At 43.5% G+C, this 14,615-nt stretch overlaps 1 protein-coding gene across 4 annotated transcripts in view; it reads left to right on the plus strand.

Annotated features, from left to right (window-relative positions):
- nox4 (NADPH oxidase 4) overlaps positions 1-10,846 on the plus strand; it is a 428,930-nt gene extending 418,084 nt beyond the window's left edge. For 3 of the 4 annotated variants that reach the window (XM_072476468.1, XM_072476466.1, XM_072476469.1), the window contains one exon: positions 6,694-10,846. In XM_072476468.1, coding sequence (XP_072332569.1) covers positions 6,694-6,814 — 121 coding nt within the window. In that variant the 3' untranslated portion in view covers positions 6,815-10,846. Of the gene's footprint in view, positions 1-6,625 lie in introns of all 4 variants that reach the window. The other variant, XM_072476467.1, reaches the window with a different exon arrangement.
- Positions 10,847-14,615: the final 3,769 nt, after the last annotated feature.

Genomic DNA, 14,615 nt, shown 5'->3' on the forward strand with positions numbered 1-14,615 from the left:
GGTCTGATTAGCAAGTTTGCGGATGATACTAAGATTGTAGGAGTTGTAGGACGTGAAGATTGTCAGAGAATACAACCGGATATAGATAGGCTGCAAAATTGGGCAGAGAAGTGGCAGATGGAATTTAATCTGGACAAATGCGAGGTGATGCATTTTGGTAGATCCAATTCTGGTGGGAGCTATAAAATAAATGGCAGAACCATCAAGAGCATAGAGCCATAGAGAGATCTGGGCATGCAGGTCCACAGATCCTTAAAAGTGCAGCACAGGTGGGAATGGTGGTAAAGAAAACCTGTGGCATGCTTGCCTTCATAGGATGTGATATAGAGTATAAAAGCTCGAAAATTATGTTGCAATAGAACATTGATTAGGCCACATTTGGAACACTGTCCAATTCTGGTCTCCACACTACCAGAAGGACGTAGAGGCTTTTGGAGAGAGTACGGAAAAGGTTTACCAGGATGTTGCCTGGTATGGAAGGTATTAGCTATGAGAAGAGATTGAATAAACTGGGATTGTTCTCCCTAGAGAGACGGAGGATGAGGGGCGACCTGATCGAAGTTTATAAAATTATTAGGGGTATAGATAGAGTGAACAGTTGGAGACTTTTTCCCATGGCGGAATTGAAAATTATAAGGGGCACAAGTTCAAGATGAAGGGGGAAAGGTTTAGTGGAGATGTGCGGTGGAACTTTTTTACACAGAGGGTGGTGGTGGCCTGGAATGCTCTGCCAAGTGAGGTGGTTGAGGCAGCTACGATAGCGACTTTTAAGACTTATCTGGATAGGCACATGAACAGACGGGGTATAGAAGGATACAGGCAGTTGGTCTAGATAGCACACGTGATCGGTGCAGGCTTGGAGGGCCGAAGGGCCTGTTCCTGTGCTGTATTGTTCTTTGTTCTTTCTCATCAGGTTCACGCCCACCCAGAAAGGTGGGTGCAGTTAAGGGGCTTCTGGAATGGAGGTCACGGCTGGTGTGTGTGGTCCTGAAGCCTGCTGCCTGTGTTGCATGAAAAGTTCTTAGAGTGCTGTGTTAGACATGCTGATTGTAGCATGGGGGTATGGAGCAACTGTGGGTGAGGGGCACATGAGGTGGGGGAGAAAGGTGTGATGAGAGTGAAGGAGGCAGGTCTAATGGAGTGGGTGGATGACACCCCGAAAGAGAAGGCACCACAGTGAACAGCATGGGGGAGGGGAGGGGGCTGTTTCCGAGCATGTGTAAAAAATTAATGGAGTAGATGTCCAGGAGTCTTAAGTATAAAGGCCTGATAGCAGTGAGATCTCGACAAAGAGTGTCTATTAGCCTTGCCTATCCATGAAGCAAAAATCAATTGTGTGCTCTAACATTCCAGAGACTCATGCTCATCAAACTAATTAGCCAGCAAGAATTAACCCTTAACAGTGTCAGCTGCACACATTCTCAAAGTCCAGTTTAGGAGTGAAAACGCAGGGTTTAAGGATGAATGATGGGTACACGGGATTCAGAGGGACTGTGTCCTCGAAGTGCCAACCCCAACACCTGTTATCCCCATGGTGGACATCACTGTCCAGTTGGCCCTGCCCATGAGGGATGGGCAACCATCAAAACCTCCTGTCAGAACCATCAGTGATGTAGAAAATGAGGAGGGAACAACAAGACGAGAGACCAGAGGTGACTTTGACAGGGTGAGACCATTGACTGGGGCCAGCCTGCAATACAGATGTCAGTGAGCGGTAGCCACTGGGTAAGCTGTCGGACTGGCTGCTTCCAGGACCGGGATCCAATGGGCGAGGAGAGATACTAAAGTTAAGTGGCTGTGACACCAACCTGACTATCTCCGTCTCTCTTTCCATTTCTCTATCATCCCTCGCAGCTTAGGGAGCCAGTGAATCTGGCAATTCTGCTCATTACAGCGCTGGAGGAGCACAGACTCCAGCAGTAATGAATGACGAACACCCAAGGAACATCCAACACCAGGAGACGACTCCAGCAGCAATGAATGACAAACACCCAAGGAACATCCAGCACCAGGAGACCAGGTGGTCGCAGGGCAGGCCCAAGAGGTGGAGGCTGCATCAGTTGGACATGGGGCTCAAAGGCAGAGGAGACCAGGGGTACACAGGACCCCTGTGTCCTTCATGGGGCTGTCAGACAACATGTGCCACAGGAGACTCCGCCTTACCAGGGAGTCAGTGCAGTACCTGTGCCACATTCTACCCAACGTGGCACCACGTGCAAGGGAGAGGACACCAGCTCCCTGTGGCTGTGAAGGTCATGGCAGCCCTCAACCTCTCCGCGGTGGGTTCAATCCAGGGTTCCATGGGTGATATTGCAGTCATCCGCCAGAAATGCATCCTTGAGATTATGCAAGGGCATCGGGCTTCATCCATGTCAACCTGGACCAGCAAGATGAGAGGACTGCGGGATTCGTCACCATAGTTGGCCTGCCACAGGTGCAGGGGCGATCGACTGCACTCATAGCACTCTACACGCCCTGTGGCATCAGGGAGTCCCGTTCATCAACAGCAAGGGGTTCCACTCCCTTAATATCTAGTTTATGTGTGACCACCAGATGTGGTTCATGCATGTGTGTACACATTTTGCAGCGAGCGTACACGACCACTTCGCCCTTGGGCAATCGTAAATCCCTGGAATATTGGAGGGTCACCCTCTATCACACACCGTTTGGCCCTGTGAGCCTCGTTGTAGTGGACCTCTGCTTTGGTCTCAGGCCTCCGCACTGGCATCATCAGCCAATGCCTCAGCTAATAACCTTTATCCCTAACAAGCCATCCCTGCAGCCTAGGGTGACCCTCCAATATTCCAGAGATTTACCATTGCCCAAGGATGGAGTGGTCATATTTGACTGAGGTTTGGCCTGAGATCCCTTTGTCCCTTAGAACTAGCAGGGGTTTAGGGGTGTGTGTCTAGGGCTCACTTTTTAATACCTGAGCCCTTTCAGGATTTATGTAACTGTCACTTTGAGTGGGCCTAACCATTTGCTGGCATTGAGGGCCTGTAAGAAGAGCTCTGTTCACGAAAGTGAGGCTTTAAAGTTGTGAAGAACACGAGTTTGTAACATTTGATAAAGACCCCCAGCTATCTATGCCTAAATTCGCCCATGCCCACTCTGTGCCCCTACAATTTTCCTTAGCCTTGCAAACTCTCCCAATACATCTAGGTGTATTCCTGCGATGCACATCAGGCAGCCTGCCTCCTTTGATGCCATGTTGCCGGAGATGCCCTTGGCGTGTGTCCTCTGGAGGGTGGGACCCTGGAGAGCCCTGCCGACTTTTGCAAGGGATTGTTGTTGCCACGTCATGCTGTTCGGCCAACTGCCCCTGAATTGCGCTGGTATCAGGAAGGAGGGATTCAATTGGACTGGTCACTCCCAGGCTTTTCTGGGTGGAAGGCCCCGGGATGTGCTACAGCGGTTCCTCCTCCCTCCGGGTGCTCGTGGGTCCCTGGGATGGAGGGGCAGCTGGAGTGAGCTCTGGAAGTCTCAATGTCATCTGGCACTGGCAGTCCTGGAGGTCCGCCATTGTCTGAACCATACAGTTGAATCCCTCAGCCATGGTCCTCAGAGACCAAGCTATGCTTTGGAGTTCTCCAGTCATGGATCTGACCTCTTGCCTCAGGCTTTCCACTGCAGATACTGTTCTTGCAGTATTGACCTGGGTGCCACACATTGCCAGCACCATCTCCTGTGATAGAAGGCTTCGGTACTCCTCCATTCAGCCTTGCAGTCACTGGAATGTCGCTGACAATCCCTCCTGGTATTCCTGGCTCTGCCTTTGCAAATCCAGCAGCTGAGGGACAAAAGTATCCAGGTGCACGGCACCTGGCTGGGGCACAACTCTGCAACCCTGTCCTGGGGTCTGACTGTCTGATTGGACATGTTTAGCGTTGTGTTTCCAATCACTTCTTGGATACTTTCAATTGCAAATTTAGCTACTTCAGCAGCATTCATAACGTTTGGATGTTCGCAATTTTTCCTTTCCACACACAATTCCTCCACCCAACTGTTTTAAATTCCTTCTGTCATTGATTATCCCAAACACCTTTTTAAAATAAATTTAGAGTATCCAATTAATTTTTTTCAATTAAGAGGCAATTTAGCGTGGCCAGTCCCTGCACATCTTTGGGTTGTGAGGGTGAAACCCACGCAAACATGAAAAGAATGTGCAAATTCCATACGGACAGTGACCCAGAGACAGGATCGAACCTGGGACCTCGGCGTCGTGAGGCAGCAGTGCTAACAACTGCGCCACCGCACTGCCGAAACACCTTTTACCTGTTTCTGTAGTTTTTGGGCTGCTTCTTTAAATTTCCTATAAATTTGATATCACTCAATTTACATTGGGTTTTGGAATCCAAGTCATTGAGGTAACTAAGAAACAGTAATGGTCCCAGAACTAAACCTGAGGTACTTCATTCTGTATTTATCGATGACCTGACAATACTCCACCTGACCCATATCCATCTCTCTTCTACCCATCATCCAGTTTCTTAACCATACCCATGTTTTGTCCTAAGCCTTTGATCTTACAGTTCCACATGACATATTATTAATTGTCAACTGCTTTTCAGAAGTCACGGTACAGATCATCCTAAGGTTTACCATGGTTGACTTAGGTTGTTACTTCCACAAAGTAATCAAAGAGGTTGGTACGGCATGAACTTTCCCTTTGAAAGTTATGTTGACTGCTGATCACTAGGCTATACAGGTTATCATGAAGCTTGCTTATCATAATTGATCACATTATTTTACACGGAATCAATGCAAGGCTAATGGAGCTGTCATTACTTGGTTCTGATCACTTCAGCCTATTTCCAATATTCTGGTACCTTTGCCAATGTCCTCGTAACAATTATCAGTAGCTTGCTTTCCACCTTTGATTTTTTTTTTGTTTTAAGCTTTTTTCTGTTTTCGTAGGACTTTGTTCTACTTTGCTATTTTTTCCTTTGGAGTGGGCATAGTTGACCTCTTCTAGAGAGTTTTCTTAGGGGTTTTTCCCCCTCTGAACTGTTTTTGAATTGCTTTGTTAAATGTCTGTTAACACTTTCAGTAGTATGTACATTTAGCCTGAAAGGATGTTTGCTGTGTTCAACAATTTTTCCTCTGCACCCAATCGCTGGTTGTCAATGAACCAGAAATCTCAAAGAAGCATTTGTGAGATGTATGTTCCATAGAATCCAGGAAGCGTTATCCTATTTAAAGTACTGTAAAGAAACTTAACTAGGAAAATGTAGAATCACAGATGCCTGCATGGAGGAACTCTCTACATTTTGTGACATACAAATGTACAGCATGTGAAGAGTTAATGTTATGTTAAGCATAGAGGGAGCTAAGAAACAGTACTATAAAATGCACTGACTCTAAATCTAAGGGGAGGTGATTAGACTGGAGCTGACGAAGAGGAGATTCATAGTGTAGCGCAGAGTTAGTTAAGATATAATAGTTATAATTGGTCGATAGAGATAGTGGCCGGGATTCTCCCCAAATTGGCGGGGCAGCCCGTACCGGCGCCAAGAGCGGCGTGAACCACTCCAGCGTCGGGCCGCCCGGAAGTTGCAGAATCCTCCGCTCTTCCTGGGGCTAGGCCGGGGCTGGAGGGGTTGGTGCTGTGTCAACCGGCACCGAAGGACCTCAGCAGGCCTGCGCGAGTTGGCGCATGCGGTGGACCACAAGCGTGTTCTGGCGCATGCGCAGAACCGCCGACGTGTTTCCTGCGCATGCGCAGGGGTTTCTTCTCCACGCCTGCCTCTGTAAGGCTCCGCTATGGCCGGTGCAGAGGGAAAGAGTGCCCCCAAAGCACAGGCCCGCCCGCAGATCGGTGGGCCCCGATCATGGGCCAGGCCACCGAGGGGGCCCTCCATGGGGCCGGATCCCCCCCCCCCCCCGAGGACCTCATTAGAGGCCCGACAAGCCAGGTCCCGCCGGGATGGACCATGTCTATTTCACACCGGCGGGACTGGCCAGAAACAGGTGGCTGCTCGGCCCATCGGGGCCCGATGAATTGCCTGGGGGGCCGCTGCCAATGGCCCCCGACCGGCGCGGCGCAATCCCCGACCTCGCCCGAAAACCGGCGTCGGAGAATTCAGCTACCGCGGTCGGAACGGCGGGGCGGGATTCACGCCGCCCCCTGACGATTCTCCGACCCGGAGTGGGGTCGGAGAATCCGGCCCAGTGTTAGTGAGGGTAGTTTAATTGTTACATGTATGTTTGCTATTCAGAATAAGTATAGAACACCAATTTAGTAGTGTTAATAAAATTAGTTTAGTGTGATCAGTATGCTTTCCATCCTCAAAACCCCTCACAAAGATCACCACACATTTGTCTACATATTTTCATGGGTATGTTAATATGTGAGTAGATTTTAACTTTCACTACTGGGTGGAAAACTGGCAGTTGCACCCATATTGTTATTCCCAATCAAAAGTGAACATTGGAAAACGATCCTCTTCTTTTACGACCACCAGACTTTTAAGATAAATGTTCGTCTTGAAATGAAGTTCCAGAGATTAGCTTGCATCTTTGCTGGAAGATGGTTGCTAAACTTGAGCAAATAAAATGCTGCTGTAAAATATCCCTGATGATATATATCTTCCACTAATTGTCACCTTTTGACATTATTTTCCAGCTACAGTACTGTGCTAGTCTGAGCAATCATTCCAAACGACACTTCTGTTTCTTCTCCCTTTCTGACAGAAAATGTGTTGGCGTTTTTTGCTGTGGGCCTAACGAACTCTCCAAGGAACTTCACAAGCTCAGCAACACAACCAGCTCACATGGAACAACATTTGAGTACAACAAAGAATCTTTCTCCTGAAAATCACTGAGGAGAAGATACAGCCACGAAAACTTGAAGTGCAATTATTTAGCTGATGTGGTAGTCAGCAGGATCCACCGTAGACAATCTCCAGTCACCAAAGAGGGAACCAGATTGAATTAAAATAAATTCAGTAGTTGGTATGGCACAGGTACAAATTTAGATGTTGGGTTGCCAATGTCAGTTGACCAATTGGTATTTTTTTCATTATCAGTAGGTGAAAGCTGGATATTTTGTTTCCATTTTATCAATGTTATGGAAGGTTGGGATTGTTATTGCAATTTTAGTAAATCTATTATAAAATAATTTACAGTAGATGCAGAACTCAACTCTGACATATGGTGATGGGGGAAATTGGATGCTCTGCTATGAAAGGTCAGTGATTTGAAAACAGTCCACAACTTGTGCGCATTCATTACTTCCCCATACCACCTTAATTAGTGTAGTCTGCTGTAGCTGGCTGAGAAGCAAATGTCCTTATCTCATTTATACTCCCAAGTACTGGATATTAAAGCATATTTATTATATTAGTAGAATAGCTGACAAGTACAGTTCTGTGTTTCTATTTGCTCAGAATCTATGACCTGACCATTATAATACACATGCAAGTTCAGTTCATTGCAATTATTCCAGCTAGCTTTCAATACCGTTGAACCCTATCTACTCAAATCATGCTTCTTGCAAAATAATTCCAGGAAAGTCTTTTGATCAGATCTCACTCAGAGGAGGATGGATGTTAAATTAGAGAGTTAAAAAAATAGTGTTTTAAAAGACTGAGCAAACGCTAAATGTTGAATAGCTTCTGTCCTTTTAATTTTTCATATCACATAAAAACTCTACAGCAGAAAGACGTTGGTATCGACATTTGAAAGTGCTGAAAATGATGATATTGTGGTGCATCAATTTAATGCATTAACACCTTGTACCAGTCAGTGTTAAATTACAGGTTGTGTCAGAGGCTTTCTATCTCAGCCAGCTGTCATACATGGTGAAACAAAACATTAAAAAATCTAAAGGGAAAGTCAGCCTGACCTACTCTCGCACACATCCTATTAGAAGGTTGCATGACAGCTTTGGCAGGGATCTTGAAGTGGGTTTTTAAGGCATCTCTTGGCAGAGGCATGACATGACGGGCCGAAGAAAAAGTAATTGAGAAGTAAAATCAATACACATTCAGAAGAGGAGGAATCGATATGTTTAATCAATTTTTAAAAAGTTGTCAGCAAATCTCTTAATGTTCAATGCTAGAAAGGAACATTTCATTTTGTATAAAAGAAGGGAGCTAGTTAACTCATTCAACTTTCAGCATTGTACAAAGAAAACTGATTATTTGACGAGTTATTTCTGTGAGTTTCTACCCTTTTGATTTTTCAACTTGTGTGGGTACGTACATACTCTACTTTTGTGTACGTACTGAACTAAAGGGCACATGTGGATTATAACAAAGTTATTTGGCCAGTAGGAAAAAACACTTCACAACGTCCTGCTTCCTACTTTCTAAGTAGAAAGGCTGATATCAGGAGCACCCTAATTGGCATCTCTCCACTAACCTAGTTAATTAAAATAACATCTATCCTGGGCAACAGTTCTGGAAAAAAAATTGTAAACGTACAGAGGGTACAAGTTGATGACAACCCCCTTGTCTTACCAAGAATAACATAAAGCAGAATTAATGCCATTCCTCTGTGATAGAAACCATGCAGTGTTATAATTTATTTTCTTTGCAAAACATGGGCCAGAACTCTGCGGGGGATTTTATTTTAATAGTTTGTTTGCAATTTCTCACAACTGTCGAGTGTAAAATAAAAGAGAGCCCAACATCAAATAGACAAAAGTAAATGGTTAGTTCATGTGTTTTAGGGCTTTTCTATCCAGATATTGACATATTAAATCTTAGCCAAATCAAACGCTTTGCAGCCAGAGTTTCTTACTGAGCCAATGATCTTAAGCATAACTCCCATCATTTATGTTTACATTGCAAAGTCATTTAGAATTATTCACAAATCAGTGGGTAAGGGATTGTGGTGGACAAGTTTTAGTAATTGATATGTATAATTTTAAAATTTTATAAATCCTAATTAGCTTTTACAATACAATTTACAATAAACAGAAGCCACCTGATTAACATTGGTTGGGAAGAATGAGAAAATATATTAAATAAAGTTTGTGATATTGTTGCACTCTGTGACTAGATAGAAAATCTCACTCTGCCGTAACAGTATTGCTGAAGTTCTTGTATATCACTATATAAAATCTCAACTGTGTAGTGAAGACCAGAGCCTGTCTGCATTTTCCTGTCAAGATCTTTATCTGACATAACAATATTAATAGTAAAAAAAAGTCTGCTTCCACACCAGAACTTGCATTTATATTTGAACAGTTCCAGGCCAAGAGTGTGTGGCATTTATATTTTGGTTCACTTGATATTATTTCTGATCTGCATGTCACTGTGAATAAAATGAATAGGCATTTTGAAATGAACCACAATTCCTTAAGCTTTCAGACAAACTGAAAGACAACTGGACAAAACCAAAATATGGTGGAAATCTTTCAAAAATAATGGAAGTTCTGTTTACTGGTTTCATTGCAGATGCATTGATTTCTGCTTCGTACTTGAGTAATAGTCTGTTAAAGTGTTACCACATGAAGTGTGTAATAATGACAGTAAATATTGGAATCTTCATTATCTCAGGGCAGGGGAAATGTGGCCAATTCACAGCTGCGGATATTACACTTTTTTAACAGTCTTAAAAATGGAAGCATGAATTTGTAATTCCTTCCTCAGTAATATACATATTTTTATAAATAAATTTAGAGTATCCAATTCATTTTTTCCAATTAAAGGGCAATTTAGCGTGGTCAATCCACCTATCCTACACATCTTTTGGGTTGTGGGGGTGAAACCCACGCAAACACGGGGAGAATGTGCAAACTCCACACAGACAGTGACCCAGAGCCGGGATCGAACCTGGGACCTTGGCGCCGTGAGGCAACCGTGCTAACTACTTGCGCCACCGTGCTGCCCCCTTTCTCAGTAATATTAGAATGGCACCATCCAGTATGGTTCTGACCAGGAACGCAGTATAAGGAAGCAAATAGGGTTTTGTAAAATTACAATAGACAAATAGGTCATCAGGTTTCCTGAAATAAATTCTTTTGATTACCATCTACATTGCCAGATTCGGACCTTCCCAATATTAGTACAATCTTTCCGCTTTAAATGGTTATTCTTTCCCCATTAGTTGTTGAAGAGCAACATTGCCTCCTGCCTATTCTCCCTCCGCTTCTATCAGTATTCATAGCTAGCTGGTTATTTTTGGAGGGCCATTTCTAAAAGCTGAACTGGAGTCTCACTGTCACTTAGAATCCATAAAACTCCTACAGTGCAGAAGGAGGCCATTTGGCCCACTGAGTCTGCACTGGCCCTCTGAAAACACCCTACCTAAGCCCACTCCCCCACCCTATCTTAGGGCACTAAGGGGAAACTTAGCATGACCAATCCTCCTAACTTGCACATCTTTGGACTGTGGGAGGAAACCGGAGCACCCAGGGAAAACACACACAGACACGGGGAGAAAATGCAAACTCCACACAGTCACCCAAGATTCGAATTGAACCCGAGTCCCTGGCACTGCGAGGCAACAGTGCTAACCACTGTGCCACCCATAAGCTGCTCTCATCACAGATTGAAATACACTGCAAGACTGACATACAACTCGAATTCTAAATCCTTTTGAAAATTTGTCTTTGGTTGACACTGAGAATGCCTGTAGAATTATATTAAATGAGAGATTCCTAGTTTCCTTATGCTCCAAAGCGAATTACAATTTTGAATATGTTTAGTGAGAGCAATAAGATAATGTTTAAAGATTCTCAGGGACAACTTTGCTACAGAATTGATTATAGCTTTCTTATTCACAATATTGTTTTGTCTGATGACTGAAAATGCCTCAACCCACTCTGTCAGTTCTAATTATGTTCATACATAAAAGTTTGATGTTCCACATGTAATAAAGTGCATAACTTTCTGAATTTGCTTACTTTAATTCAATTTATTTTCCACATTTTCCTGAAATTGACATCTAGCAAAATAGCAAATTTGCCGTAAGTTTGCTATTTTTTTTTCATATTGAGTCTGGCTGTGAAGGATTGGATTAAATACCAATATTTAAGTGTATTGGAACATTACCACCTGCTGGAATTTCAGCGGCATTACAATGGAAACACAGGGCTCAATGTTCAGATTCCGGATGATGCCAAAGCCATTTAAAAATGATGGGTGAGACCCGATCTTTGGATTCCTGCCCCAGTCCCAGCATCATCAATTTTTACCAGCACAGGAGGAGGGTGCACTCCCGAACTGGCCAGTTCCATTGCGAGTGTAGGTATTGCCTAGTCCTTGACAGTTTTCGTGGAATTAGGCACTTTTCTCCATGACTTGTGGTTCATGGCTCACCAGAGGATTTGTGAATAGTCTGGATTCATCAAGCCTTTGAAAAGGCGACTTCAAAAGTTCTTATTCAAGCCCTCCAGCCATTCACCTTGGCTCCTCCCATCCTCCATGTCAGCCCAATGCCAACTCATGCCCCAGACACTGCCATGGTCCCTCAAACTCTGTGGCCATATCAATGGTAACTTATGCCCCTTCCATGCCTATTCATGTCAGAGTAAACTATACATAACCAATGGGCCTTATAATAAAGGTTAGTTGCCTGGAGAATGCAGTGAGAACATTTTATCGAACCATATTGAAGTGTACACCAATATATGAAACCATAGGAATTACTGATACAATTAGGTGAAATGTAAACTGCCTGTATGTTGTGATTTATCGTATCCCCACAGCGTAGTACATGCACTGGATTGGATTGAAGGGAACACCAAATGGAGGCCAGGTACATTCTTTAAGAATAAAGGTTTATGTAATCAGGAAACAGGATCAATCGTGAGCAATCTTAGAAAATTCAGTTTCTTTGCTTCCCCTCCAGTAGTGCATTATTTTTAAACATAACATTTAGCTTCTGAATGTGCAAATCTTATTGTTGTGAAGTTCCATCTTTAAATCTCTCTGCCTTTCTCTCCTCCTTTAAGATGTTTCTTAAAACTATCGCTTTGATGAAACATTTAGTCACCTGTCCTAATATTGCTTTATGTAGCTCGATGTTGAATTTTATTTCTGCCCTGGCCCTTTAATCAAGTTATTTTTAATAACCCACCCAGGTAAGTACATGGATTTAGAAATAACACTCATCATACAGATCAATCCTTCCAGAAAACATTCTCTAGATTTTTCAGATGTGCGTTTTCTAAAAATACAAGAGATTGCGGGAGAAGAAATTTGTTAGATTTTATTTAGTTTGTCTGAAATCAAGACTCTTGCTAACAGAGAACAAAAGTTTGCAAATATTGAAACTATATCTTGTCTTCAGTTACATTTTGGCTGTCCGTTTCTGAAGAGTCTGATCAAAAGCAACATTTTGAAAGAAAATCTTTCATTACAATTCTGGCATAATTATATAAAAAGCATTGTTAGAAACTATCTCGTAAACCAGATGGAGTCATTGAATTAAAAAAAATATAATGTTGAGCTTTTGTCTCGTATAGGACAATTGCTTGAAGAATGCATAAAGAAATTTTAATTCAATCAGAAAGAGGTGTACACTGATACATGGGACCATAAGAATTCTTGATACCAGAACATGAATTGTAAGCTGCCAGTACATTGTGATACATAGCACCAATACAGCACCAGAGTAAGACATAGACTGGATCACAGTGCATTTGAAGGAGACATCAATTGGAGGCCAACCACGTTGCCAAAGGGGAAGGAAAGAAACAGGTGGAACTCTTCATTTACTTATTCACTCACAGCTCTTGCGAGACTTTATATAGTGGCACGGCGAGTGATCTCGGGGAAGGCCATGCTTTCATTCATAAAGAGGTGCATCGCAACAAGTATGTGAATGTCTCAAAACAAAATTATCAGCAGCAAACTTGCCCAGCTGTTGTCGCTGCATTGCAAGTTTATGTTCTATGTTACCTACATTACCAATGAACCAATACAGCAGTTTTCCCAATTATTTATTCAAAGCTCATGTAGGCTTCCAATATGAGACTTGTTTGCAAATTATTTATAAGTTAATTAAAGGGATTTGAAGACTTTTAATTGCTGTTAAATATTTTGATGGTAAAATAGTTGTCAGTTCACAAAAATGTGTTTCTCTTCCCTTTTGGTTCCCCCTGGGATGCCTACAATAGGGCTGCTCCAATTCTGTTAACCAATAAAACTCCCTGTACCATACTAATGCCAATAAAGGAATGTGCTAATAGCTATATTTTTTTTTTTCAAAATGATTTTGTCAATTATTTTGGAAGTGACCTTTTGAAGAAGTGGGTCATGCAAAGCACTCTGTAATGCTAGCTTGGACTGCTGATGGTGCTCCACAATGGTGCTATGCAGGAATTTCAGAATTTTGACCCAGTGATATTAAAGGAATGGCTGGTTCTGCATTTAGGCATGGTATTAGAATTCAGTTTTTAAAATTTTTTTATTTTTATTTTTAATAAATTTAGAGTACCCAATTCTTTTTTTTCCAATTAAGGGGCAATTTAGCATGGCCAATCCACCTACCCTGCACATCTTTGGGTTGTGGGGGCAAAATCCACGCAAACACAGGGAGAATGTGCAAACTCCACATGGACAGTGACCCAGAGCCGGAATCGAACCTGGGACCTCGGCGCCGTGAGGCTGCAGTGTTAACCACAACGCCATTGTGTTGCCCGGCATTAGAATTCAAATGAGCCTACTAACAATGAAAAATCACAACACTGAATTCTTATGGTTCATTAGAAGTCTGCTCATTCTTAATTTTGTTTAGTGAACAAATTTCTGTTCTTTATCCAAAGTAAACCTGAGTGACAAATACACACATCAAAAAAGCACCAATGTCTTGTGTATTTCAGTACATGGGTGCTCCTTTCATAGTAGCAATGGAATGATTGTTTTTGAAAAATGCACATTTCATAACTTTATTTACAATCATCAAGCTTCTTGCCAACTAAAGGTTGATATGGTGAATATGTTCAGTTATTTGGCGTGATCTATCCAAATGGGGACAGAGCCCAGTAGCACAATTAGCCCAGTTTTCCCATGCTGGAAGCTTCGAGAAACCCCCCACTATCTATCGCCCATTCGGGTAGATCGGGGGACTCAGCGGGAAAGGCATGGCCGAGGCCGCACTTACCCCATTCCCTGCATGAGAAGCTCCGTTCACCAAAACTCCTCAGTGCAGGGAAAGATCGGGACACCACCAACACAACCCCCGAACTCCCCACAAACCCCAACTTACATAGAAGGGGTTCCTCAGCACCCCTGCACCCCCACACCCATGCAGGTCAGCTCCCAGCCCGATACTCACCAAGCAAAAAAATCCAGGCTGCCAATCAGATGGCATTGCCAGGCTGTCACTATGAAGTTGCCAGGGTGCCACCTTGCCCAGAGGGCAAGCACCTGGGGGCCTCTGATCCTCTGGGACACCCCCACAAGTGCCGTTCTGTCTGATCCCCATTTGTGGAGACCAGTATTGAACGGCGTTCGGCCAAGATCTCCAAGGCGAGAGGGTTAGATCCCACGCCTTGGTTAGATCTCGGGAACGCATATTAGAGACTTGCTGTCTCACTCTAATAAACAGATTTCCCAGAAAGTGATCCCGCCCACAATGGGCGGGATTCACATTGTGACATCTCGCGAGACAATCTCCTATTTACTGTTAGTTCGCTATGGCAATTCCTGCTTATATAT

The sequence above is a fragment of the Scyliorhinus torazame genome, chromosome 15, assembly GCF_047496885.1.
Source record: "Scyliorhinus torazame isolate Kashiwa2021f chromosome 15, sScyTor2.1, whole genome shotgun sequence".
NCBI lineage: Eukaryota > Metazoa > Chordata > Chondrichthyes > Carcharhiniformes > Scyliorhinidae > Scyliorhinus > Scyliorhinus torazame.